Raw genomic sequence first — 27,950 nt, 5'->3', positions numbered from 1 at the left:
TGGCCTCACATTCTGCCCTTAGACACCACCCTGCCCTGGCATGTCGTACTCTTGCTTCTAGCCCCTGATAATTCATTGTCACCTGGAGGCCAGTGATTCTAGATCTTCTTCGTCTTCCTCCTCTTCATAGTTCTCTGCAAACAAATTGAGAAATGTCCAGACATTAAATAGTGCCATTCCCACCGTGACACACGCTGGGCCCATCTGTGCCTGGAGACAGATGACCCGTGTGACCTCGGACACCCTTAGAGAGCTGTGCCCATCTCGTCTGCAGACGTTGACGAAGTAGGGAGGGACCACGTATTGATCCATCTTGTAAAATGCCCCCAACATGGCGGATCGTTGTCATGGTGAGCTCTGAACTTACTGGGAAAAGTTATATTTCGGTCTCAAGGTCACAGGACACTTGCACGGGTTTTTTCTGGATTTCTCCAGCTATGTGTCCCGTCTCTCTTGATATCAAGGACAACTCCACATGTGGCCATGACAGGTGTATTTCCTCTGGTATTCCGACACACCCTGGGCAAGGAGCAGTTGAATTAGAGTGGACAGAGAGATTGTGCCTGGAATCCAGGAACTACGGTACCATCTGCACAGACACAGGCAAGACACCAACCTACTGGGACAGTCACTGGTGCTTTTGTAACAATTATCAGACCCTGCAGGACAGGTCCCAAGTCCCAACATGAAAGAACGGGCTCGTGCAGACCCCTGCCGTGCATGGCCATCAGCGGTGGCTGAGAGTCGGTGACAGTTTCTGCAGTCTCCCCACTCTGCCTAGCTCTGTGGTGCCCACTGTGACCTTGTCGTTGTGTCCCCTGGGTAAGTGTTTGGCCTGGGATTTGGGAGTCACCTGGCTGCCTGACACCCCTGACGTCTGTGCCTAACGCTCAGGCGGCCACCCTCATCCACATCAGTGTGTTTCCAGAGTCTGCTGGCATCTCTCTACCTGGTGACAGGTGCGGGGCACAGAGAACGTGGAGGCTCCCTGGGAGGACACTGGGACTCATCTACTTTATACCAGACACACTCACCAGCTGGACCCGGGCAGGCGCAGTCGTCTCCTGCATCGGGCAGCAGGACAGCGGGAAGGGCAGCGGGACTCAGAGAGGTCCTGGCCACTGGAAAGGGTGACACGCTGCTCATGCAGTGAGGTCTGCTGGGTGGGATTCGCCTCCTCCTCCTCCCCGCTGAGCCTGGGGGTACACAGGAGAGTAGGTTAAGCTGAGAGAGATCGGGCACCGCGGCATCCCCGGCTGGTTCTGATCAGGGGACACAGGCAGAGGTCCCAGAGGCAGCGAGGCCACCCCTGAAACAGGAAGACAGCCCTCCTCGGACTGCGGCTCAGGGCGGCTGCCGTGGGGTCTGAGGTAGTGGCAGGCGCTCAGTGCACCGGCCACAGGGCACAGTGATGAGGACAGACACCGCCCTCCCCTGCACGGGGCAATCAGGACACGCAGCGCAGCGACCCGCAGCACATGCCGCAGCTGCTGTGCGTTTGAGTCCCGCTCTCCCTGCCCAGCTGCAGGGAATAGACGCACCTGAGGCAGCGTGGCCTTTAGGAGATCTCGGGCCTTCTAGGCCTTGTTCTCTCAGTACTGTGAAATGACGTGACATTTTTCTTTTTCTTTCTTGTCTCCGTATACTACCTGCTGTGGAATCCCTGCCAACAACCTAAGGCCACCCTTGCAGAGAGAAGCTGCGCCTGTCCTCCCAGTCACCTCCCATGGGAGAGGGAGGTGGTCACCCTGAGTGCAGGGACACCTGAGACTGGTTAGCTCATCTGGGGTCACAGGACTCCAGCTTATTAAACTGGAGAAATTGGTGGGAAGTGGAAACCAGTGTAAGAACCACCAGGTCGACAGAGGCATCTTGCCAGGCAGGCCGGGTGAGGGGATCTAGGCTGCACCCTCTGCTGCTCCCTGGAGCGAGATCTCCAGGGGGTGCTGTGGCGCTCATAGCTCATGACTGTCACACTCACCCGGTCTCCATGGGCTCTTGTCCTTCCTGTGTGTTGCTGTCACCTCGAGTTGCTGCAAATACAGTCAGACAGGACCAGTCACCACAGGTACTTGCCTCATGGTCAACACAAACCCAGGGGCCTGTGTAATGCATGGAGGAAAGTACTGCTGGTGGGAGATCAGTTTTCCCTGGAGAATATTCCAGAAGGCCTCAGGCTATGTCTTCTGAGAAGCGGCTAGGCTTCCTGTTCTGAGTCCCTGGGCAGACTGTCCCTGAATTGGTCCATTAGTGTCACACTGTCCTCTGTCCTGTGTCTGGGCAAACAATGAAACATATTTTCCCAGTGAACAGGAAGAGCCTGCCTAGTGGCTCTAGACATGTGGCTACAAGACGCCGTCTTTAGTCCATCAGCTGCTGTGGTTGCTATGGGTACAGATGGGATGATCCACTGAGATCAGATGGTGGGTGCAATCTCCATACCCTCAAATAGGAAAGATCTTTGCTGCTACTTAGAGAACAGGATACTTTTCATTCAAGGATACGGAGGGTGTCAAGGGCCCTGCCCTGTTTTCAGGGATAATTCCAGACTCATTCAAGAGGTGTTTGTATTCTGGTGGATAAACGGCCATTTATCAAGGACAGGTCAACATAGAGAAGAGAGAGACCATGGTCTAGAGTTGAGGAGTCAACACTATCTCCAAAGACATAGGCAAGAATATCCACCCAGTCAGACAGTCACTAATGCTCAGAGTACGCTGTTCGGATCAGCATTTAGAAAGGACATTGCAGGAGACAACAGACATCCCATCTGCAAAGAATGGACTCCTGCAGACACCTGTGTGCACATGCGTCAGTGGTGGCTGTGGTTTGTCACAATTTCTTCAGTCTCCCTACTCTGTGAGCCCTGTGTTCACCACCCTGAACCTGCCATGGAGCCCAGCAGGCACGGAGCCTACCCACAGGACAATGTGGAGTCGTTCCCTTATAACAGAGCACTCACTAGCTGCATCCAGTGCCCTGGAGACTCCCTGCTCATCAAACAGGATGGCACCGGTGCAGGGAGGCTGGTCGGTGTCACACAGGTCACGGTGACTGGCAGAAGTCAGGTGGCCTTCACCCAACTGGCTCTGCAGGACTCCATTCACCTTCTCCTCCTGCTCCACACTGCTCAACCTCGTGGGATAAAGAATAGGACCAAACCAAGAGGGACTGGACACCAGATCCAAGGCGGTGCTGATGACAGGCATGAAGGACTGGCCACAGAGTGCAAGGGGCTTTCATTTTGAAGAGAAAGAAAGCTATCCTGTTATGATAAAGGAAGAATGTGGGAGCCTCGAGGGCAGGAGTGAGAGAGGAGCAATTGCTCTGTGCACTGGCCACGTAAGGAGATGGTGAGGAAGGGGACACTGTCCCCTTGGTACCGTGTTGGCAGGCAGCACACACAGAGAACCACGCAGTGGCTCAGCCTCCTGCGTGGACCGTGTTGACTGTTCCCGCAGCAGCACAGTGGGCACAGGCTCCTGACAGTGTAGGTCAGGAGCTCTTGTGCCTTCTAGGACCCTGTCTAGCAATATGGTGACATGGTGCAAATATTTCAGTCTGCTCATATCCCCTGCTACGGAGTCACTTCCAACATTTCAAGGCCAACCACACAGAAAGCAGATGGGCATCTCATACTGAGTTCAGCCATGGGAGGGAGAACAGGTAGAATCTGTGATTGTAGAAATCCTTAAGACTGACTTTTTCTCCTAGTTAATGGGAAATGCCTTGAAGACAGTGAACAACCTTGTTAATGGAAGGAATTTTTCACTGGTTGTGAGAATGTCATCAAAGAACAAACAGTTTTCACACACCTTTGCTGTGAAATTTGTGGCTACTTTGACACCTTGACCAGTGCAACTGGGCCCTCCCATATTTTACCCACCCTCCTCCAGGCCGTGCTTGCTCATTGCTACCTGGGGGCTGGTGGTTCTTCTTCCTTCTCCTCCTCCTGATCTTCGTGGTTTTCTGCATAGAAATTCAGAAATGTCCAGTCAGACATTGAGTAGCTCCACACTACCCCTACAAACACCAGCAGATATCTCTACATGTGGACCGTTTCTATGGTAAGAAAACCTAAGGCATAATTGACCAATTGCTGGAGTATGAGTCTGCAGAAATTTGAGAAATAAAACAATAGGCAGTTGCAGTCACAGAAGTGCCCAAACCCTCAGAAGTGTACTCCTACTGAGCATCACACTGGAAGGTCTAATTGTTTCAATAAGACAAAGAAAGGAAATAAAAGCTAATGTCTATATTAAAAAATCCCAAAGAATTAGCAATGAGGGCACCAACAAAATGCTTCTGGAATGAATAAGCCATTGGTAGCAAGGTTGCAGGATACAGAGCTAATATATGCAATCAATTGATGAGTTAAATATCAGCAATGAAGAGCTGGAATTTCAAATTAATACACAATGCGATTTAAGGTAGCTCAAAAAAGACATTCTTAAGTATGAAGCTAATTACATATGTATAAGGTCCACTGAGGAGTGGGGAACCTTGGGGCCACATGTGTCTTTCCAGATCCTTGAGTGTGGCCTTTTGACTGAATGCAATTTTACAGAACAAATCCTTGGGATTGGTCACCTAGATTTGGGTCCTTGGACACAACACACAAAAGCAAAACCCATGAAAAAAGAATTGATAAGTTCAAGGCCACGGTGCATCAGGAGGAAGGACAGAGTGGGGACATTGGGACCTCCACCCTGAGTATTCTGTCCTCTGCTCCCGCTGGCCAGCCCTGATCCTGTCGTGGCCATAAATGTGACGTGCAAACCAGGACAGCTGGGTGAAGAGCCACATTGTGAGTGGAGTGTCTTGCGAGCTGGCACCTGGGAGCAGCTCAGAGTCCTGAGGGCCTGTGGCCACTCACCTGGGCTGAGCGTGCGGGCAAGGTGCTCTGCCAGCCTGCGCCCCTCTGCCAGGTGCTCACGGAGGTCCTGGCCCTGGCAGCTGTCAGGATTGTCCTGGAGGAGGATGGCCTGCAGGTGCTGCTTGAGGAGAAATGAGCCATCTCTCCCCTCTCGCAACACCTGCCTCAATCGGGTCAGCTCTCGGGCCTGCTGGTCAATGAGCCTGTTGGCTTCCCTATGGTGGGAACAAAAGCAAATATGAAAAGGCACAGTTGACAATAGAGTATATGCACAGTAGCAGACAGTTCTGTGAAGGTGTCCCCAGGAAGCCTTCCAAGTGCAATTCTAGCACGTATTTGGTGACCTGCTTGTGGCAAAGAGAGAGAAGAATGTGCAGGGAAAGCCTCCCGTGCATCACAGAGTGTCCCTGTGAGATCCTTGATGCTCCCTTCCTGTTTCCTTCTGTAGAGGAGCCAGGTGTCTTCCTGAATCGGCTTCACAACGGTGTCCCTCAGTCCCTCACTGTGGCCAAGGCCTTTTCCATGTGAAGACACACCCAGCACGTTCTGCTGAGACTGGACACGCAGCCACAGGAAGCAATGTGCCAGCTCCAGCTGGGGCCAGTTGAAAGCATGAAAGACACAGGATAACCAGGCCAAGGGGACAATGTTCTTTGGGTGACAGTCTCAGAAGCCACATTCAGTCAGGGTGAGTGTGATTCAAAGTGAATGGGACGATGACTGCACAACACTGTAAAGTTTTAATTGTATGTCTGTGACGGGTCCAAGTGCAGTGTTGTCACAGGGATATATTGCACAGTGTGGAGTCGGGGCTTTTAGTGTTTCCATCACCTGAATGCGCAGTGTGACTACACTCAATGCTGCTGAGTTGTCACTGTCCTTTGGTTACCTTTATGTTACGTGACTTTCACCCTAACAACTTCTTGTTTGGAAGGAGAAAACCTGGCTCTGAGTCACAGTTGTGGGCCAGAATACATCCTTAGTTTTGTTTTCATCTTGTTTTATTAATATCTGTGAAAAACATGCCGGCCTCGTGCATTCCTGCCATTGCCCTGGCAAGGTGGGCTCTTAGATGTCCCAGCTGAGCTGCCCACATCAGAGACTCACACGTCCCCCTGTCTGCCCCACACACAGCAGCCTTACCTGAGCTCGTCCTCCAGGGTCGGCATCTCTGCCCGCTCCTCCTCCCAGAAGTCCAGCCTCACCCCCAGCACGGACTCCAGGACATCCCTGAACTTGCCACACTCTGAGAAAGATACACACGCTGGCCTCAGTGGGAAGCTGTGGCCACTGCCCACAGGGGAGGTGGCAGGGTCCCTCCAAGGGACCAAAGTGTCCGCAGTCCCAGGTCTTATGTGGGGATTTCTACACCTTTAATTCTCACCCTCCCGTCTCCATGGCATTGAGAATTCCTATTGCAAGATGAGGAAGGAGAAGCTGAAAGGCACATAAAGGTACTTGGCAAAAATCGAATTGGGATTTAGGACAGTCAGAGTTCTCTCCCCCAAGGTCTGACTCTGATCATGGGCCTCGTGACCAAGCTGTAGCCTGTGACAGAAATCACTGAACTGGGCACAATGCAGTGACACCTGCACAGCTAGGAAGGCCCTGAGGACCCCACGATTTGTGGGTCCCTCGTGCTGGGAATGCAAAGAGTGCACCAGCCTCTCACAGGTGGAAATCGCATCCGGATGCGCCTGTGGGAGACATCAGGCGTTAGACCACGAGGACCCGAGAGAAAATTCCCACATGCTAGTGAGGCTCGGGTCACACTGGAAGTGAGAGACCTGCGAGCTCACAGTGGCTCCTCTTGTCAGGCTCTGCTGTAAAAGCGACACAGGAATTAATGAATGTATCATTGCAACTCCAATTAATAGGTGATACAATAGCACCATGTAAACAGAGGAGGAAACTGAGGCACACCATAGACAAACAACTTGCATTGGTGCCCGGAGACATTCCCAGGGTCCCTGCTGTACACGTGGTCTTCAGCCTTCTTCCATGTTCTTCCTCTTCACAGTATTTCACATGCTTATGTTATGATTAGATGGAAAGGTGTTAATAAAACACAGTTTGTCCTTTCCCAGAACTCATCTCTTCACCTCCATAACAGGCTTCAATTTTTAATCTTCTCTTTAATTCCTTTTGATTAAAAATAATCCTCTCATTTATTGGAAAATAATTTGGAGGAAAAGGATGCAAGCTCAGCCTCAGAGTTGCGAGGTTCCTTCCAATCCTGCTGCTGTGCGCGTGCCCTGCTCCCAGGACCCCTCAGTCGCTCAGGCTTCTCTTTCTGGGCAGGACAAGGGCTGGCAGTGGCCAGGCGCACTGGGGTGGGGGTGGGGGCCCATCCCACACACTGCTTTGCTTGTCACAGGGGCTGCTGCTGTCCTCCTCGTCCCTTGTTCACACGTGGGCCAACATCTGCTAGATCAGGCCATCATGGTCCACGTGCACCTGCTGGCTGTCCTGTGTCCCTGAAGGTTCCCCAGCTCAGGGGACACACAGAGGTGGGAAAGTGTCCCTGACATAACCAGAAGCACCATCTACCTTCCAGCTAAGTTTCAAATCACTTTCTTGGACTCAAAGTAGAACTGGTGTCCCAGGATGCAGAGCTTCTCTCCCACCAGGGTCAGCCCCCTGGACAGGGTCACTAAGGATTGTCACAACTGCCATTAGGAGCACGCTCCTCTGGAAGCTCCTCTGAAGCAGGGGCTGTGTCCATCCCAACCTTCCCCAGGAGGCAGCTCAGTGCTTTCCTGTTGGGCCTCACCACAATTGAACGGAAGCTCATCAGTCCCAGAAATTACAACCACAGTGACGTTATGTGACTGCAGGATTTTGTGCAGTACACAGGCTCCTAAGAAAAACAGGTGTAGCTTGTGCCCAAATCACAGGCACTTCCTTGGCAGCTGCAGAAATAAATAACTGACATTTTACCTCATGCCCCACCCTACTCCTCACCTGGAATCATGGCCAAACTCTGTGTGCCTCAGTTTCTCCATCCTCAGAAAAACAGGGTTAAAATACCCCCTTTTCCCTTCTTGGGAATATAGCAGGATGAAATTTATTTTGATAAAGGGAAGAGAAGCACCAAGTCTAGAAACTTTATTTCCTCAGAGAGAATACACACAACCATCTGTCACTGAACATGGTGAACCTACAGAACTTACTGTATTTCCGCAGCTGGTTGGCCAGGGAGAAAGCAGTTGATTCGGAAATGTCCAGTTTCTCCCTGAGGTCCAGAACCTGCTGTTTAGCCTCCACCAGCTGGGAGCGCAGTTCCCTGTTTTGTTCCCAGATGTCCATCTGTGCCCTCTGCCTGGACAGAGAGCAGAGGGACCCTGCCATGCTGGCCGCTGTGGCAGGAGAGGCACAGCCTGGGACTGGGGAGAAGAAACCCAAACACACGGTGGGTGAACAACAAATCAAATCCAATAGGTTTCATCAGGACTGAGGGAGGACCAACACTGGACTTCTTCACTTACTATTGGAAAAACGTGATCCACACCCCACAGCACTCAACAGTCCTTCACTTTGTAGTCAATCAGGCTCAGGACACCGGAGCTCAGAGCTGAAGTCACTGACTATAGCTCAGAGCCCAAGAAAAGTGAGCCAGTGGAGCTCAGCGAGCCACGTAACGGTCTTCAGTCGCCATAACAGAATTCTGTGCAGAATGTTAGGAGCCCTGCCCCCCAGGTGCCTGGGCCATGCCGATGCACAAGCCAGGTGGTCTGGCCTAAAGGGGACACCACTGATGGGGACACCCCCTGAGCAGCCATGCTCCAGAATGGTGTAGACACGTGCTCATGCCACAGACCCCTTCATTTCTCAGTAAATCTCAGCACGTTTCCTCTTGTCCATTCCCATGTCTGTATGGAAATATCTAGGTAGGAACAGTTTCCCCCCCAGTTTTATTTCCTTCATGGTTGTGTAGTCACCCAACCATTTCTTTACCATGAAAACAGATCTTACGACTTTTCCTAAATTAAATAACGTCAAACTTTTGCGATGTAAAAATGTAAATCTCTCGTGACTTTCTTCTCTGCATCTTCTCCCATCCCTCCAAATCCATTAGAAAGTATAGAACAAAATTCTGTCCTGTCTGAGTGTCCCTGCTGCATTCCAGGGTTACGTTGGCTTCAGTCGTCTCACAGGGGGCTGTGTCTCTCCTTGTACCTGCGTCACGTGTGACCTCCCACCACCTATGTCCTCCCGTGTGGGGGGTGCTTTGGGTTGTTACTTCCTCTCACTGAACATTAAACTTCATATTTGCTGCTAATGGATTTCTTTCTACTTCCTTGTGTTCCCTTTCCCAGCCGTCACAGTGATTAAACTAGTTCATGTGCAGGTGCTTGAATACATGACGTGACCATCTCTATTGAAAAGACTTGTCAACCTCATGGCAGGTTTTACATTTTTGGTCATTTCATTCACATGCTGCACAGGACAAGGATCCAGAGCACCTTTATGAAACCTTGTTCTGTAGCTCTGTGTGTTGACCTGAAACGGTTGAGCTGTGGTTGTGTTCCACTAACTGAACATGGGAAGGTCAAGGTCATGACTCTGGCTGGGGTGATGAGCCTCCATGGTGCCCACATGCAATGTGGTTTAGGGACACAGCAGGTGAGGCTGAGCTGAGAGGGACAGGCAGGCAGGGGAGAGGGACCCCTGCGCCACCTCCTCACATTCTTGGCTTCCAGTCCCACCCAGGTCTGGTGAGCCTGACACCTGGGAGACGCCCTGTGGCCCAGGTCTCTGCAGTTCACCTGCTTGGACCTGAGTTGAGGGAGGAACTCATGTCATCGCGGGCCCCGAGCGTTCATGTCAGAGTGAAGGAAGGAGGACTGCTCGGCCACGTTTGACAGTGTCTCCCTCCACCCTAAAACACCCCCACACTACACTGTGGATGATGTCAGTTATGAGATGTATGTTAAGCCCCAGTGGCCACTGGGTCCCCATTTCAACCAAACACAGTTTTTGAAAAGATAATATTTCTGTTTCTCTAAGCAGCTCACTCACAGCTCCACAGCAGGCAGCCAGTTCATGTGCTGTATTGTGGCCACTGTGCTAAGTTCCATCTGCTTCCTGCTGTGTCATCCCCAGGAGACCCATGTCATTCCTTGGCCGTAGAAGCAGAGCCATTTTCCCAGCTTATTTGCTGCATTAAAGACCTTCTGATCTGGTGTACAGGGCCACCATTTGGGGCAAGTGGAGAGTGTTTTTGCTCCTGAAGTCACCAGGTGCTGCGAGATGCAGTCAGGTGTCTCCCACCACAGGACACTGGACCTGGCTCATCCGTGTGTTCCGCAAAGCGTCACTTTCTGAGCAGGTTCTTGACCTTTGTAGAGACCCGTTGCCTGACCAGACATCGTGCAAGGATTTCCAGTCCGTCACCGCGCTGCTTCTCTTCTTGCTGCTACAATCTAGACATGATCTGTGACGTACACACATGGAGAGGAGCCATGCTGAGGATGTGTGACAGTCAACTGTGACAAAGGAAGCTTGGACCCTCCCTGCAGGACGTTCTCCACATGGTGTGGGCATGAATCAGGAGGAGGGGCATAAAGCCCAGGGCCGTCACTGCTCCTCATCATCCTCTTCCTCATCAGCAGGGGAGCGAGGGGGTGAGCTGTTGATTCCCCACCTACACACACCCCTGGCTGAATTCAGAGCAGACAACTCTCAGCTCCTTTCAGTGGGGACCGGAGCTCCTGTCCTCTGCCCCCCAGTGTGACGAGCACAGGACACTACCCACAGGGATCAGGAACTGCCCTCGCTGAGCTCAACTGACTTAGCTCAGCGTCCCTAGGTGAGCACAGATGTCGGATTTTTCAGACAGGGACAGGGTGGACAGACAGTGAAACAAGGGTGTGGGACATTTCTGTGTCTCTGAGCACAAGAGTCACGATGTTCCCCGAGCCTGTGAATGCAGAAAGCCAGTCCAGCCCCAGTCCCTGCGTGTCCCCTGCAAACACGGAAACAGCTTTATTCCCTCCACACTCGTTCTTTACTGCGAGATCTGAGAGTAAATTATGAGCTACTGAAATTCTAAAAATAGAGTCATCGTTTAATTAATTTTGATGTGATGGGAGATTAGGAAGGTATGGAAACATGTAATTATCCACAAGAACAGGGACCAGCGTCACCTTTCTGGCAGACATGGACTTAAGGGTCCCACTAAACTGGCCTCATGGTGTCTCCAGGTGGCCATGACGGAGTCAGCAGTTTCCCCTGGAGACCTTGGCTCTGTTGACCTTGACACGACCTGGAGGCAGATGCTGGTGGTGTCCCGGGAGGTCAGGAGTGTTGTCACCCAGGGCCCACCAGCTGTTGGAAACAAACAGAAGGGGGACCAGGACAGCCACTGAGGTCACCCCCACACCCCATGGGACCCTCCCTCACCGTGACCACACTTGCCACGATGCACGGCCTACCGGCCTGAGAGCTCCGTGGATGCTGGGACACAGTTTCACCAACTCCGTGTTCACGGTTCCCACTCAGGCCCGGCACCAGGGGGCTCCCCGCAGTGGTCGTCAGTGACTGAATAAAAGTGGTTTCTGACTCCAGCACCCCGTCTACACTCCTTCCCTGAGTGTTCTGTGAGAGACACCCTCCTTCCTGCCAGGGAGCTGCACGTCTCCTTCTGTAGAGAGACCCCTGCCCTACAGTATCAGAACTCAGGGACAGTCCCCTGTGGGGGTCTGGTGACACCGGGACTGCTCTCAGGAATTCCCTTCCTGTTCACTGCGTCATGGGGATGACGTGTCTGTGACCTCTCCACCCGTTCCCTGGGCTGCCACCAGACCTTTCTCAACTGAAAGGCACAGAGAATAGCCAAGTGTCACTACTTCATGTGCAAGGGTCCCCTGTCCCCGGGTCACTGGCCTAGAGCAGCATGTCCACCCTTCTCCTGCTCAGCCCACCCTGACCTGGAGGGCGTCCACTGCCAGGGCAGCCCCAAGGACGAGGCTGCTGGAGCTGGGCAGGGTCTCACGGTCACTTCTTCCTCCTCTTGGGGTTGGTGCTTCCCTCAGTGTGAACCAGCTCTGAGTCCAGCCTGTGGGTGTCCTTGGCCAGGTGCCTAGGACCCCAGTGCCCTGAGCTCCTCTCCCATCCCCACTGCTCTGTCCAGGCTGGCCCTGGAGGGTTTGGGTGATGACAGGCGTCTCTCAGTGACTCCTGATCTCTAAACCCAATTTGTCCTCATTCTCACCCCATGTGTGTCCACCTGCACCACCGTTCCCGTGTCCTTGTTTCGGTCATTCTCATCCCCCAACCTGCCGGCTCCCCTTCCTCCATCTGCTCCCTCAGTTCTGAGTTCTCAGGGTGTGGCCTCAGCTCAGGGCCCTGCAGGAGATAGTCACAGTAGGGACCAAGGTCAGGTCTCCACTGCGGGTCGCAGGGCACCTTTACCACAGCTCTGCCCACAGAGACTCAGAGCAAACCTGGCAGGAAGGTCCCTGGGAGAGGTGCAGTTGGAACCTTCACTTCCTGATGGGGAAACTGAGGCCCAGAAGGACTAAGAGATTCTCCCCAGCTCCCTCACCCCTTGCTGGCAGCAGGGCCACCTCACAAGCCTGGGCCTCAGCTTCCCTGTCCAAAGCACCGAGCTCTACCACCAGGAACTCACATCTCTGTTTCTGGGATTTGGGATCCAACATGGCTATTTCCACTGTTAAAACATCTCAGATGTCTCCATCCTGGGACATATCTTTTATCACAGTTCTATAGTTCTTAGCCCTATATTTTGTTCTTTAAGAAGAGGGTCTTGCTGTGTTGTCCAGGCTGGCGTGCAGGGCCATGAACACAGCTCACAGCAGCCCCAGACTCCTGGGCTCAAGGGATCCTCCTGCGTCAGCTTGCTGAGTAGCTATGACAACGGGTGCCCACCAGTACCCAGAGCTCATTTATTATTATTATTGTTAATATTATTTGTAGAAATGCTGTGGTATTATGTTGCCCAGGCTGGTCTTGAACTCTTGGCCTCAAGTGATCTGTCTCCTAGACCTCCCAAAGTGCTGAAATTACAGGCTGGATCCACTATGCCTGATCCAGTTCTATTATTTATACTCAGTTTTCAATCAATGACTGGTCTCAGGTGACAAAGAAACACAAAGGATAAATTATATGTAACAGAATCACAAAAGAAGTATATTAGGTGATTATCTATAATCTCTTCAGTAGGAAGATGATCTTCAGCAGACCAGGGACTCTGTCCGCCCTGGTGATGACAGGTCTCCAGTGTCCCCACAAGCACCTGCTACGGTAAACAGTCAGTACTAATCAAGTGAATCATTCCCCGTCACTAAGAGTCATTCACTTTTACCAAAGACCTCTCATCCCAACCACAGTCCCAGCCAAATTCCATCCTGGGTCAGTGCAGAAGCAACAACAGCACAGCCTCGGCTCAGCAGATCTGAGATTCAAATGCAGCTTCTCGCAGGCCAGGGATGCTTCAAAGGAGAATTTCTCTACCCTCTTTGAGGCTATAATCCTCATGTGGAAAATAGGGCAGCAGTCACCACTAGGGTTTGGGATGGTTAAATAGAATAACATGAATCTGAAAGGCATCCCGGACTTTACTAGACACAGAGCTAAAGAACATGCATGTGAGTCACTGGGACACTTGTTAAAACATCTCTGGAGATAAGGCTCAGGAATCTATTTCAGAGAAATATCCCTAGAGATTCTCACGTAAGAAAAAAGGCCACCATTAAATGCACATCCTGGGAAAAGGTCCCCAGAACTCTGATAGCCACAGGAACAACTCAGCTAGAGCAGACCACGTCCCATGTCCATGGTGGCCTTCCTTTGGGAACTGTCCCCTTTTCCACATAAGGTGTCCCACCTGGTAGGGGACACAAGTGGGAACCCCACTTCCCCAGCCTGGCTTTTAGCTCCTCCATTCTCCTTTAGGTTTCTCCCTCTGATTTAATTGCTGGGGAACCTCAGCTCTCATGTGGGTCATTGTTTTAGAAACATCCCTCTGATTTTCTCCCCCTTGGAGATAGCCCGGGCAGAGATTGGTTCTGGTTCTCTGCAGTCCTGGACTTTCCCTTAAACCATCCAGGTGAGGTGAAAGCAGTCGGGACTGGCAGAAGTCAGCTCAGCACAGAGGACCCCAAGGAGCCTGAGACCACGAGGGCAGCCCCCACGGGAGACAGTGGGAACCATGCCATGGTCAGTGTGAGACCAATTTGGGTGGGAAGCATGTCCCAAGCCATTAAGGGAAGGTGCTGTCGTGAGGATGAAGAGGAAGAAGCAATGAGTGTGAGAAGAAAGAGAAAAGTAATGATTCCAATGAAGATGAAATATGTGCAGAGCCAAGAGCCCAGAGGCAAAGCCCCACGTCACAGAGGATTCATCCAGGCTTTGACCTCAATCAAGCACTCACGCAACTATTGATGCTGTTTAATTATAGCCGTCCTAGTGGTGTGGACTGGGGTCTCATTGTTGGGTTCTTCCATGTTTCCCTTATATCTAATGCTGTTGACCATCTACCATGTGCTTCTTTGCAATTCATGTATCTTGTTTGGAGAAATGTCTATATAATTCCTTTGCCCATTTTAGTTGGATGTTTGTGTTTCTGTACTTGAATTATAAGAGTTCATTATATTTTCTGGGTATAAAATCCTTAATAGGTTTATCATTTGCCAGTATTTTCTGCTATCCCACGAGCTGTCTTTACAATCTCTTGTGAGTGTCTTTTGAGACAGGAAAGTTTTTAATTTTGTTGGCGCCCCATTTATCTGTTTTTTTCTTTCTTCTTTTACTGCTAAAGCTTTTGGTGACATGTTTACAAAACTGTCAAATCCAAGGTCATAAAGATTTCCCCCTACATTTTCTTCTAAGACCTTTAGTTTTAGTTCTTAAATTTAATTATTTTATCCATATTCAGTTAATTTTTAATATTTTGTTTGGTTAAGATCCACCTTGACTCATTGATTGATAATTTTACATGTCTACATGTGTAAAGAGATCTTCCAGTCAGTGGGATAAACTTATATTTGTTTCTTCTACGAAGTTTTCATTATTTCCAAATGATTTAAAGCATAATAGCAAGTAAACATTTTTTAAAAAATTCTCTAAGACAGTAGAAGTCATTCTGAATGCTAACCTGTAAAAAAAGTATTGAAGTGGAACAATGGCATTGTCATAAGCAGTCCCACACTGCCCTCTGGTGGCTGCATGAGAAAATGGCAAGAAGCCGAGGGGCTCCCTGGTTCTGCTGGCAAAAGGGGAAGACACTCAAACTTAGATACCCCCATGTGTTCTGTGTCACCTTCCTGAGAGCTCACACTGTGTCAGACTCTCATCATCACCGCCTGGATTCCCCAGTGTCCTCCCGACTGGGACCCTGATGCTGCCACCTCCACACTGTCAGTCCCTCACTGGGCTCAGCCCCCACAGTCCTCTCACCACGTCCTGCTCTGCCTCCAAGACCTTCCTCTCCACGGCCCACGACACGACGCACGTCACCCCCCCCCACCTTGTGGTCCTGCTCACTGTGGCCCAACATTCTCACCCAACCTCACTTCCCCCCAAATTGTCCTTGTGCAGATCGTCCCCTGGGGTCAGGCTGTCCCCCCCAGCCCTGCACCAGGGACCTTCCAGCATCCAGGTCTTTGTGCACAGGCTCCTCCCTCGGCCTGGTGGCCCCCATAGTGACTGAAGGCACAGTTTGCCACCACGAACCATCATTCCAGTGGGACAGTCACTAAGAGCTGGTGAGAGTTCCTGCTGGGCTCCTGGGGAAACATCTCCCCCCGACACGCCTGTCTGTGGAAGGAACTGTGAAGCCCAGGGACGAGCGTCGCACACTCGGCAGGACTGAAGGGCACTGAGGCAGAAATCTCCCCCAGGACCCAGCACGTCACCTGGTCCCTTCTCTACTGTCCCTGGAGGTGAACTCACTCCCTCCCCACCTGCCTTTCCCTCCCTGCACGGTCGTGGTGGTCTGGAACCTTCCTGGGAATGTGGCCAACTCCTGACGCCCTGAAGGCTCCTTCACGTTTTTACTTATTTAGCCTCATGATTGTCACAAAGCTCATCTCCCCTCGGCTCCCTTAGGTCATTCAAATATTTGAGCTGGGCGTCACCACACTATGGTGTCGAATGTCAAGGGTGATCATTGTCAGGTTTCTCCTGTGTCCAGCCATGTGGCCCTCACGGATTCCGGACCCTCCTCCATAGACTGTTAGACAGGTGTCCCTAACCCACCCTTGCCCCGGGGAGTCTTGTCCTCCCGCGGGGACGTTCCATTTGCACCACTGCAGACGCAGACCGAGGGGCTGTCCACGCAGCCTGGTCTTGCTGGTGGCCCTGAGCTGTGTGGACCCCCTTCCCGCCTCCCCTGAATGGCTGCAGAGCCAGGTCTCCCCAGCCTGGTCCCACAGGGGACGGTTACAGCACGGCTGGGCATGTGGCACGTTCCTGCTGCTGCCCGGAGCCTCCTCCCTCCGGGCGGAGCCTGCGCAACCCACGCTGCGGAGATGGAGATGCTGTCCCAGCACAGGGCGAGGGACAGCGTCCGTCACACTCCCGACTTCCGTGCCTGGTGTTGCATGGCTACGTGGAGAAAATCCTTGCTAAAACATCCACGTGTCATTTAGGTGACATTCGTGCTGTGTCTGCCCGGGCTCTCCCTGCAGGGGGAGGGTGGGCGGGGCAGACCGCCTGTGCCACCGCTGCCGGGCCCGGCTGGGCACTGCACACACACACGGTTCACACTATCGCAGGGAGGCCACGCAGGAGGTGGCCTTCTGTGATTGTGACCCCACTGCAGAGGAGAACTGGCCTCTCCTGGCCCGTGATTAGTGATGTCTGGCAGGGCCGTCCCCTCCCACACTCAGCTCCCTTCTGAGACCTGTGTCTGAGCATCTCCCGTCCTCCTCACGGGAGCCCAGGCCTGGCGGGGTGGTTGTGCGACTGAGCCTGGAGCTTTCCAAGGGCCCCAGGACAGCCAAGGTGAGAGCAGAGGCCCTAGGGACAGGGCGGGAGAGACAAGGACCTTGGAGCCCCTGGTTGATTGCCAATGGGTCTCATGGAGCTGCAGCTCCACCTGCAGAGTGGAGGCCCCGCCCAGGACATGCAGGGGACATGAGATGCCACTCACAGGGGAGACTCGGGCAGACCCTGCTGTGCACATGCTGCAGGGGCTGGGACCTGCCTGTGCATCTGCGGCCTGCACAGGGCAGTGGGGGCCGGGCTGGCAGAGACACGGCCAGGTGCTGGGAAGACGGCAAAGCTTTCAGACCCACCTCCCCTCTGTGCAGGAAACTCTGCCCAAGCACCTGACGGGAACCAACGATGTCTCCTGAGTCAGCCTGCAGGGACATCACTCAGCCCAGGCAGAGGACTGAGCACAGTGAGGCCACCTGGGATGCCAGTGAGACTGACCAGCTTCATCACGGGAGGACTCACCTGCTCCATCCAGAACAGACTGGACCTCAGGCTCGGCAGACAGGGAGGCGGCGCTTCTGATGGCTCTCGGCAGTCAGACAGGTCAGCACCACCAGGAGGGAAACCCTGCTCCGTCAGTGCCTGTGACAGCCCTGCAGTCCCTGCATCCTCCTGCAGCTCACTGGGCCCACTGGGGAGAGGAAGAACCAAAGATGAAGGCAGGAGGGGTGAGACCCCTGAGCACCCCGTGGGGCCTGATGGGAAGCACAAGGGGGGGTCCAATGGCGTGTGGCCTCCCTTCGCAAAGGAGGCAGGACACCCCCTCCTCTGCTTTGGGCACAGCTCGGCTGCCTTGGCCATGGGGGTGACAGACAGAGAGAGACAAAGACAGAGAGAGAGACAGAGGTCACAGGGCAGTGCAAAGTGCACTGACAAGTGAGGAGCTAAGGAGGAAGAGATCCCCCCAGACGCCCTGTCAGGTGCAGGCAGGACACACAGCACACAGGGACCCATAACCCTGGGTCACCCCACGGCCCCAGGCAGCTCTTCAATGGATCCTGCAACATGTTTGCTGAATGTGCAGCAGCTTTTCTGAAATGTCTGCAAAGGTAGGTTTATATCTGGGGCATCGTGTGCCTAGTTGCTGTGCCTTCTTGACATGAACTTTCTTTTGTCTAGTTACGTTTCTTCCTGTGGAGACCCTGCCAGCAGGCTGGGCCCGCAATGAAGACGGCAGGGACGCCTCCTCCCTGATATATTTTTTTTTTTTTTTGAGGCAGAGTCTCGCTCTGTTGCCCGGGCTAGAGTGCCGTGGCGTCAGCCTAGCTCACAGCAACCTCAAACTCCTGGGACTACAGGCATGCGCCATCATGCCCTGCTAATCTTTTTTTCTCTATATTTTTAGTTGTTCAGCTAATTTGTATTTTTTTTTTTTTTTAGTAGAGACGGGGTCTCGCTCTTCCTCAGGCCGGTCTCGAACTCCTGAGCTCAAATGATCCTCCCGCCTTGGCCTCCCAGAGTGCTGGGATTACAGGCATGAGCCACCACGCCCGGCCCCTGTTGAGCTTTAATCAGTCATTTTTTACTCGCATTACTCAAAAATGCCTTAACTGATATCCTGGCCCCTAGCCTTATCCTCCCTTCAATCTGTCCTCAACATAACCACCTGCTACATGACTGATGTCAAGTCACAACCTGACCACGTCACTCACCAGCTGACCCCACCCCGCCACTGAAGTGATTCTCAGTCTTGGCCGAGCATTAGAATCACAGGAGAGAACATGTAAAAAGCCTGATGCTTAAACCACACTTCAGCCCAGTGAAGTTGGCGTCCCTAGAGGTGGGGCCTGGGATTACAGTTTCCCATGCATCCCAGCGACTCTAGCACCCAGCCAGCACTGAGAATCCGTAACCTACAGGAAAAAGTTCCAGATCCTCGATTAGGGCCACTGGCTGGCTCCTGCCTTTCTTCAACCTTCTCTCCTGCCACTCCCTCCCCCTCACTCCCTTGCTGGCTCACTCTTACTTATACTTTGAAAGTTTGAGCTCAGCCATCACGTCCTCCTGGAGGCCCCCCGAGACACTGGGTGGGGCAGGCCCCGCTTCTCTGTTATGCCAGGGACCTGTGCATCTCTCAATCGCTGCATCAGCCTCACAGGATTATCATTATCTTTTGATTGTCTCCCTTGAAAGATGGTTTCTTGAGGGCAAGAATTGTGATTAATTTTTGTATCCTAGCACTTGGCAAAGAATAGGCACTCAGATATTTGAATGATTAAAAAGTGAATACCCAAATATGTTCGGTAATATTTAAATAAAAACTCTAGTAAGGGACAACTACATAGTATTTCATCAGTTGCCCACATTAGAGTTATTTCAAGTTATTTTTACCAAAGCAACAAATATAACAACGAGGCATGTTACAATCGAGGCATGCTCAGTTAGCTTCAGAAATAAAATGACTCCTGACTGCACAGCTCCATGACGCCCCATCTGCAACTGCCAACATTCCAGGATGCACTCATCATGCCGTTACATGTGGCCCAGGCCCAACAGAACCGGCATGTTGCTGACAGAGAGTGGACAAAGGCCTGTTCCTCCTCCTTTAAGCGAAGGAGCCCAGGGAGACTGTGGCTCTAAGAGCAAACACTGGCTGAAACCTTGACTGCCCCCCCCAGTCGAGCTGGTCTCCCGTCCCTTTCATCGCTGTGGAAACCATCCTGGCCAGAGGGCAGCTTTCACCGCAGCCACAGGATGTGACCTGCAAACCCGTAAGTGGCGGTTTTAGGTTGGCAGGTGCAGAGAGAATATTCTTTGACCAAATTGCTCCTGAAAATATTAAAAGGTGATATTACTGAGCTAGAGAGTAAAAACACGCAGATGAAAAGTTTATTAATGGAAAGGCTTTTACCTTATTCAATTTTGTTAAGTATTTTTCTTGCACACTGTACAAAAGCCTCTTCCACATTCTCTCATCAGCGTACTTGTCTCCAAAAACATCAGCTCTGAAATTGATATCAAACAAAATACAACACCACATTTAGAAGATGAATCATAATTTTCACTTACTAGGAGCCCATTTAGCATTCTTAGAACAGCAGACAAAATATGACATAAAACTATGTAATTCTGTAAATACAAAATCAACATGTGTCAGTTATGTTTTTTAAAATGTTAGAAGCATTCTAACTTTTTCTGAAAAGCAGCTGCCATCTTGTGTTAGCACTTAATCCACTGGAGAGACGGAAGGAGCAACGAGGCTTCTGCAGCCGGCACGACTGCCCAGCGGGAGAAGGCACCGGCCGCACGGCTCTGCCAAAAGCAGCAATTTCCTTCTTCAAACAATCTGTATGTTACCACAAGTACAATCTACACGTCTTTGTACTTTCTAGGGGACTGTATCACAATTTGTCACTCTGCCCGTGGAGAGGCGTATAGGAATGAGCGCTCCTTTTACCCAGCAGAGGGACTGCCAGTCCTCAGACAGGCCTGTTTCGCTGCTCTCCAGGCAAACCACGACCTCTCCAGCCTCTTGTGTCCTCACTTGTAAAGATGTGGACATTTCAGTCACATGAAAATTCCTTTTGTGCTTTTAACATTCTTAGCTTCTGTATTTCTAAACAGATCTTTGAAAACTGTCATGATTCTGGCTTATGTGTTTCTCTCATGTTTATTTTCTTAGCAAGAAACTAGTCAGTTTCCAAGAATGTAATACGGTAGTCCTAGAATCCCATCAAACACCGATATTAGGATATTGTAGTTCTTGATTGGTTCTAAAACTTAAAGTTATTTAAAATGTCTGAATTTTGGCCAGGCACAGTGGCTCACACCTGTAATCCTAGCACTCTGGGAGGCCGAGGTGGGAGGATTGCTTGAGCTCAGGAGTTCAAAACCAGCCTGAGCAAGAGTGAGACCCCGTCTCTACTAAAAATAGAAAGAAATTAAGCTGAACAACTAAAAATAGAAACAAAAAACTAGCCAGGTGTGGTGGCGCATGCCTGTAGTCCCAGCTACTCAGGAGGCTGAGGCAGAAAGATTGCTTGAGCCCAGGAGTTTGAGGTTGTAGTGAGCTATGATTACGCCACTGCACTCCAGCCCGGGCAACAGAGAGAGACGTGTGTGTGTGTGTGTGTGTGTGTGTGTGTGTGTGTGTGTGTGTGTGTGTGTGTGTGTGTGTGTGTGTGTGTGTGTGTGTGTGTGTGTGTGTGTGTGTGTGTGTGTGTGTGTGTGTGTGTGTGTGTGTGTGTGTGTGTGTGTGTGTGTGTGTGTGTGTGTGTGTGTGTGTGTGTGTGTGTGTGTGTGTGTGTGTCTGTCTCCATTGCCCCCCCCCCCCGCATATATATAAATAAATAAATTTCACTTTAACCCAAGATCTCTAATATTCAAAGATCTAATACTAAAAAGTCATATGAATGTTAATAGATTTGCTTTTATCATCATAGTAACTTTTGTAGGCAGAATGCAATATACTGAAAATACACTAAATAAGTCTAAATTTATAGTAAAAACAATCTCAAATTCTACATTTCCTAAATATAACCTTGAAACTCCAATAGATGTTTTAAACTCAAAGAAATGTTGTTACCCCCCAAATTTGCCATTTGAAAAACAGTAAGAGATAAAAGGTCACTTGCCATTTTCTTGAGCAAATCTGGAGGCTTCTATGAACGTAACTTCGCGATCTGCATCCAGGTCCTTCTTGTTTCCACAGAGGATGATCACAATGTTCTGACTCGCTAGCGCTCTGGCATCTGTTAACCAATTAGTAAGCGCATTGTAGGTTTCTCGGCTGCGTAATATAAGATTGTGAAAATAATACATGCATTTTATAAAGCTAGCAACTCTTTCTAGTCATTCTCACTACTCACACTGCTTTTCAACGTTTTGAGGTAATGGCAACAACACCTTTAAGGTAACTCACATAACCTGAATGCACCAAGTACATGACACACTCCCAGGGTCTCTTTCATTTTGTTTCCAGAAAAATGAGACAATAAGCCAGAGAGTTTGTTGTTTTTTGTTTGCTCAAGCAAAAGGAAACAGAATTTCCTTCCTTTTTTTTATGAATATCTGTTGAGCTCTTAGTATGTGCCAGGCACAGTCCAGACATTGACTGGTGAGCAAGATGACAGCTGATGGCTGCCACCGAGTCAACCCTGCAACGTGCTGGCAGGGTTGTTTTGTAGGAATTTATCACACTGACGCTTTATAAGGACTCTGTGATGGACTGCTATTTCCCCCCCTTTTCCATGAGAAACCTGAGGCCCAGAGAGATTAATTAAGTTGCCTAAAGTCACACAGCAGCCAGTGGTAAAGCCAGGACCTTGCTGACTCCAGGACCCACTCTCAAACCTGCTGTTTCCAGCTCTCATGTGTCTAAGGACAAATTTCTGACCATGACACTTTGATACCCTGATTGATGACTTCACACTTTGGCCAGCTGAGCCTCTCACCGGGCAAGCGCAGCGCGGGCTGGGCCGGGAGCTGCCTGCCTTCTCGCAGAGCACCCAGCTCCGAGGACACGGCCTGGAGCAGGGAAGCAGCCGGGTGATGTCTCCTCACTGAACTGGTTCCCACCTGGAAGGAACCCCTGATGATACCGTTTAGACGACACCTTTCTAGGTCTGTGCTGGCAAACACTGAGGTCAGGGTTATCTGATGGAATTTCTTCAGGGCAGGAATGTTCTCTAACCTGCCCTGTCCAACACAGCAGGCACCAGCCACACGTGGACCCTGAGCACTTGAAACGTGGCCAGTGCAACTGAGGAACTAAATTTTTTACTTTATTTAATTTCATTTAAATTGCCATAGGTAGCTAATAGCTACAATATAAATGTTTCACGTTAACTTAATTTAAACCTCCAATAACCTCACAAGGATGACATGATTATTATCACCTTCATCTACGGACCAGGGAACCAAGGTCCAGGCGGCTGAAGCACCTGTTACCAGCTGGTAACGGGACCAGGACTGGAACCCAGGCAATCTCCACCCAGAGTAACTCACTTCTAAGAACTCACCACACAGAAAGCTTCGTGAACCTTGAGGAAAGTGTCCAGGCATCATGTTAAGAAATGTAATGAAACATGAAAAATTGCTTTATCTACCTAAAACCTTGTAAACATGTTTCTCTACGTGGTAAAGTAGTGGTGGGGGCTCGTTCCAAGACCTCTCAGATCCAGATGGAAGTAAGGGGCTTCCTGGGTGACGGCCGCACCGCCTTCCCCGGGCACCTGGGTGACAGCCACACCACCTGCCCCGGACACCTGGGTGACAGCCTCACTGCCTGCCCGACACCTGGGTGACAGCCTCACTGCCTGCCCGGGCACCCACAGCACACGGCACACACAGCACACAGGGCGCCTTGCCAGGGCCGGGCTGCAGACGTGGTGCTGGGCGGCCTCCTCTACCCTGGGAGCTGGCATCACCTGGTGATGTCGCAGACAAGGAGCACCCCGGCTGCGCCTCTGTAGTAATTTCTTGTCACGGACCTGGAAGAGTGACACTGGCTTTACTTCCAACCAGCTGAGACCCTCACTACTAAATACCATCTTCCCACAAAAACACCCACGTTTGCTTTGTGAACCACAACACAGGGCAGACGTTGTTCTAATATAGAAACGTTTGAAAGACACTGAACACACGTGTGGGGAGCTGTGCTGTCTGAAACCAGGTCACAGGAACGACAGGAGGTGGGGAGGCCGGCCTGGGACAGGAGGACGCTCTCTCAGGGCCGAAGCAGCCACGAGTGGACCTCGCCCTGAGACTCCTGAGGAGGGCGAGGCATCTGCAGGCAGAAGAGCCACCGCCAAGCCCAGGCGGGCTCCCCAGAGTCCCCTCCGCCTCTTCTAGGGAACAGGGATGTCCTCAGATGGGAACCGCCTCGTCTCCCGGCCAGGATCCACGGTCACCGCTGCCCATCACCAGACAGGAGACCGATCCCCGGCCCCGTGCCCTGTGCACACTCGCGGGACTGTTCTCTCTCAGTAACACGCTTTCTCCCCGCATTACCCATCTCTCCCCCTTTGCTGTATCTTTTTCCTATCAGCAAAATAGAGGTGGCCCTGGCACCTACCATCCTAAAACACCAACCAAAAACATGCTGGCGGTCCTGTCGGCGACTCTCCCTCCGGCCGCCCGCAGTCCTCAGCCCTGCCTCCGCCGCCTTCTCTGCTGCGCCCCCCCTGGGTCCGTCTCTGACACTCTCTGCAGCAGCCTGCCGAGGTCCCCCAGCTCCGTGTGCCCAAAACTAGTGGGCACTCCTGTCCTCGTCCACCCCGCCTTTGCGGCTCGCCATCTCCGGGTCTCGCACCTGCCGGCCACCGCCACCCCAGCGCCGGACCCTCTCAATCTGCCCTGTGGGGACTGCAGCTCCGCTGCGTGGGTCCTGGCCTCTCTTGGCTGGTGACATTCGACTCCAATTTTGTCTCCAGCTCAGACTGCTTCACTAAGACCCCACTGATGCCCCCACACTGCCATGAGACTGCCTGATAAACACGGCAGACTTCACATTTACAAGACAGAATTCCTTTTGGTCCCTCCCTCCAGGCCCATGCTGGCCTAGGAAGGGGCATCACTCCCCGCCCAAGCTCCACAGCAAATCACCCCCACGTTTATCCTCGACTCCTTTTTGTCCACCTCCACGTTCGATCTCCGGCCAAGTCCCATCCCTCACACCCCACACATCCTGCTCCAGGCACGCCTTCCCCTGTCACCTGCACCCTCCGCACTCAACCACCGCCAGGCCTCTGCCCCCACGCTGCGGTCGCCTGGCAGCTACCCCGCTGCCTCGCGGGCCTTAGTCCTTCTCCAGGGCAGCCCAAGTCCTCAAAGCCAGCCCTGTGCTCAGGCTGTCCCCCCGCCCACTGTGCCAGGCCACTGGAGACTTAACCTTCCTTGGTGAGTCACTTCACTTTTTCTGGTTAGCAAAGAACTTGCGTTCTGCTTAGCACAGTAACCGAAGTGTTTAGGAGAACACCAACTCCCTCTCCCTTTCACTCCACTGCCGAGCCCAGCCCTCACCCACGATCCTGACTCACCACCACCAAGCCCCACTGCTGCCCAGCTCGTTGTGTGGCCTGGAACATCCTGCTCCGTAGTCCTGGCTCCCTTGTTCGCTCCTCTTTTTCCAGATCAAACACTCCCTAACCTTGGCTACCTTCCCTCCCCACATTAAGCTCCAATAGTCTGTTTCTTTCCTGACATTTGGCCCAGCCCTGTCACTCTGGGACAGTGTCTGGCTCTGCTGCCCAGGCTAGAATGCAGTGGGTTCACTGCAACCTCAAATTCCTGGGTTCAAGTGATCCTTCTGCCTCAGCCTCCTAAGAAGCTGGGATTACAGGTGCATGCCATCACACCTGGCTAATATTTTTTTTATTTTTTGTAGGGGATGGGGGTGGGCTCTTGCTATGATGTTCAGGCTGTTCTTGAACTCCTGACCTCAAGCAATCCTCCTGCCTTGGCCTCCCAAAGTGCTGAGATTTCAGGCATAAGCCACTGAGCCCTGCCTGTTTCTTAAGAACTATATTCATCATCACTCAGAGGTGAACCCTATTCAACTTCTCATGATATTCAGATGGTTACAGGCAATTGAACTCAAAGAATAATGCTGTTAGGATTATGTCAGCAGGATGAATGGATAAACAAAATGTGGTATATCCACAAAACAGAGTATTATTCAGCCCTAAAAAGGAAAGAAATTCTGACACATGCTACAACATGGATGAACCCTGAAGACACTGTGCTAAGTGAAATAAGCCAGTCACAAAAGGACAAATACTTAAATGAGAGTCAAACTCACAGAGACACAAAGAAGAACTGTGGTTGCCAGGAGCAGGAGGAGGGAGAGTGGAAAACTGCTGCCTAATGGGGATGAGCAGCAGTTTGGAAGATGAAAAAGCTCTAGAGGTGGATGGTGGTGACATCTGTACAACAATGTGACTGTACTTAATGCCAATGAACTGTACACATAAAATGTATATTTTATGTTACCTATATTTTGCCATAATAAAAATAAACAAACAAATAAATAATGCATGCCAGGCTTAATCATTTTCATTGAGTACTTTTACAACCCAAGAAATTGAAGGGAAAATGGTCAAGCTCGTCAGACTAACAAGAATATTGGAATTTCTTTTTTTTTTTTTTTTTTTGAGACAGAGTCTCGCTCTGTTGCCCAGCTAGAGTGAGTGCCGTGGTGTCAGCCTAGGTCACAGCAACCTCAAACTCCTGGGCTTAAGCGACCCTCCTGCCTCAGCCTCCTGAGTAGCTGGGACTACAGGCATGTGCCACCATGCCTGGCTAATTTTTTTCTATATATATATTTTTAGCTGTCCAGATAATTTCTTTCTATTTTTAGTATAGATGGGGTTCTAGCTCTTGCTCAGGCTGGTCTCGAACTCCTGACCTCAAGCGATCCTCCCGCCTCAGCCTCCCAGAGTGTTAGGATTACAGGCGTGAGGCACTGTGCCCAGCCCAAATATTGGAATTTCTGAGTTTTGTTCAAGACCCTCTTCTATTTAAGAAATAAAGCCCAATACATTGTATAAGTTGTAAAGAGAAGAAGAAAACCAGGTCAAGAAGCTGGCAACATGTAGGCAATAGCATGTCTTAAGAGAGAAAAAGAACAATGTATAACACAGTTTAAAGATTCAAATGTTTCTGTACATAGGTACACAGAAAAATGAATTTCACAAATCCGTGTAATCCTGGAACTTAAACTATTCATATAGCTAAGCATGGACTTTAAGAAATATTTGTTCCAGGCCAGGTGTGGTGGCTCATGCCTGTAATCCTAGCACTCTGGGAGGCTGAGGTGGGAGGATCACTTGAGCTCAAGAGTTGGAGACCAGCCTGAGCAAGAGTGAGACCCCATCTCTACTAAAAATAGAAAAAATAAGCCAAGTGTCCTGGTGTAAGCCTGTAGTCCCAGCTTCCTGGGAGGCTGAGGCAGGAGATTTCTTAAGCCCAGGAGTTTGAGGTTGCTGTGAGCTAGGCTGATGCTACAGCACTCTAGCCTGGGTGACAGAGCAAGACTCTGTCTCATAAAAAAAAAAATCATCATTTTCTGCTATGGTAATTTTGCTTAAATATACTCTATTATTATTACTATCCAGCTTGCATCATAGTCTCAACTAGCCAAAGGGTAATATATCTATTGAACTGTTCCTTGCTGGACAAAAGATATATAATTACCATATTTACAAATATGTCATGGAGCTCAGGCGGTGATGCGGGCACTGGGCAGTGATGGTTGGCTGCTGCAAATACAGATGGAGCTTTGCTGGCTCTTCCTCCAGCCAATCACCTCCTGCTGTGTAGCCTGGTTAGTGACAGGCCACATTCCAGTACCAGTCCATGGCCCAGGGGATGGAGACTGCAGTTGTAGCTCAAATGTTACACATTATATGTTTGTATCAAAATATCACATGTATCCCATAAATATGTGCAACTGCTTATTATATATCCATAATAATTAAAAATAAAAACTAATAAGCAAACAAAAAGATAATTATTTAGAGTAAATATAAAATCTTTTGGTTTGAAAACCTTTTGGGATCAAATATTAATACATAAAAATGCTAGATAAAGTATATCATACTTTAAAAATGCATAGCTGAGCTTTTAGGAAATCTTCAGATGCTTAGAACAGAGAAGAAACTGAAAAAAGCAATGAGGGCCTTGGGTGGGGGGCTGCTAGACTGAGATTGGCTTTAGTGTCTGTTTGGGATGGGACAAGAGCTGGTGTCCACGTGACAGAGAGAGTACGGAACTGAATCTGAGTTTTCTTCAGGGTTAGGCCAGAAGTGAAAGGGTGAGATGAAAAACAAAAGCACACTCACTAGCTCAGGCAGGCAAGGAATCTTCCCTGACTCTGCCTGCTCTCTCAGCAGAATGGGATAAACATTCCCCTTTGAAAATTAATTATGGGCTGGTACCACAAGTAGGCTTGGGATTCAAATTTAAATAACCATGTGGACAATGAACCCCCAAGTTAGGAAATTAGCAAAAATAAAGGTGGCTCTAGAAAGGAGTATCACTGAGATGCCCAGAAGAAGCAAACGCAGATCACTCTGGAAGGACATATCCTCACCCAACACACACAATCCCCACACGCACTGCTGCTTCAAAAATAAACGTAAGACCACAAAACACTCAAGGAAACAAGCCA

The 27,950-nt window shown here is 50.7% G+C and overlaps 1 protein-coding gene and 1 long non-coding RNA gene across 13 annotated transcripts in view; both read right to left on the bottom strand.

The window, feature by feature from the left end:
- Positions 1-82: 82 nt before the first annotated feature.
- Positions 83-19,782, bottom strand: LOC123630007 (putative neuroblastoma breakpoint family member 5). 10 transcript variants are annotated; one of them, XM_045539340.1, is made up of 11 exons: positions 19,692-19,782; positions 17,303-17,471; positions 11,314-13,139; positions 11,026-11,206; positions 6,020-6,122; positions 4,877-5,091; positions 3,918-3,969; positions 2,963-3,135; positions 1,982-2,033; positions 1,035-1,196; positions 83-134 (listed from the first exon to the last, which is right to left on the bottom strand). In XM_045539340.1, coding segments are annotated over exons 5-11 (681 nt in total). In that variant the 5' UTR covers positions 6,046-6,122; positions 11,026-11,206; positions 11,314-13,139; positions 17,303-17,471; positions 19,692-19,782; the 3' UTR covers positions 83-133. The 10 variants fall into 10 exon arrangements, 9 of the variants coding, with proteins under 9 accessions (XP_045395296.1, XP_045395292.1, XP_045395295.1 ...); XM_045539336.1 differs by having other exon boundaries at positions 11,026-13,139; XM_045539339.1 differs by having other exon boundaries at positions 11,026-13,136.
- Positions 19,783-21,416: 1,634 nt separating this feature from the next.
- LOC123630008 overlaps positions 21,417-27,950 on the bottom strand; it is a 32,860-nt gene continuing 26,326 nt past the window's right edge. Inside the window, exon 5 of one of the 3 annotated variants that reach the window (XR_006732522.1) lies at positions 21,417-21,531. This is a non-coding gene — a long non-coding RNA (uncharacterized LOC123630008). Of the gene's footprint in view, positions 21,570-27,950 lie in introns of all 3 variants that reach the window. The other 2 variants (XR_006732523.1, XR_006732525.1) reach the window with 2 other exon arrangements.

This window comes from Lemur catta, unplaced genomic scaffold (genome assembly GCF_020740605.2).
Source record: "Lemur catta isolate mLemCat1 unplaced genomic scaffold, mLemCat1.pri scaffold_67_ctg1, whole genome shotgun sequence".
Classification (NCBI taxonomy): Eukaryota; Metazoa; Chordata; class Mammalia; order Primates; family Lemuridae; genus Lemur; species Lemur catta.
The sequence above is the reverse complement of the archived record's forward strand: the minus strand, read 5'-3'. Positions and strand labels throughout refer to the sequence as shown.

Excerpts from the sequence above, each read along its gene's own strand:
- LOC123630007 (XM_045539334.1), bottom strand. The coding sequence starts at position 8,227 with ATGGCAGGGTCCCTCTGCTCTCTGTCCAGGCAGAGGGCACAGATGGAC. Across the intron at positions 5,092-6,019 it reads ACCCTGGAGGACGAGCTCAG|GGAAGCCAACAGGCTCATTG; the intron begins GTAAGGCTGCTG and ends TTCCCACCATAG. Across the intron at positions 2,034-2,962 it reads CAGGGCACTGGATGCAGCTA|CAACTCGAGGTGACAGCAAC; the intron begins GTGAGTGCTCTG and ends CTGTATTTGCAG.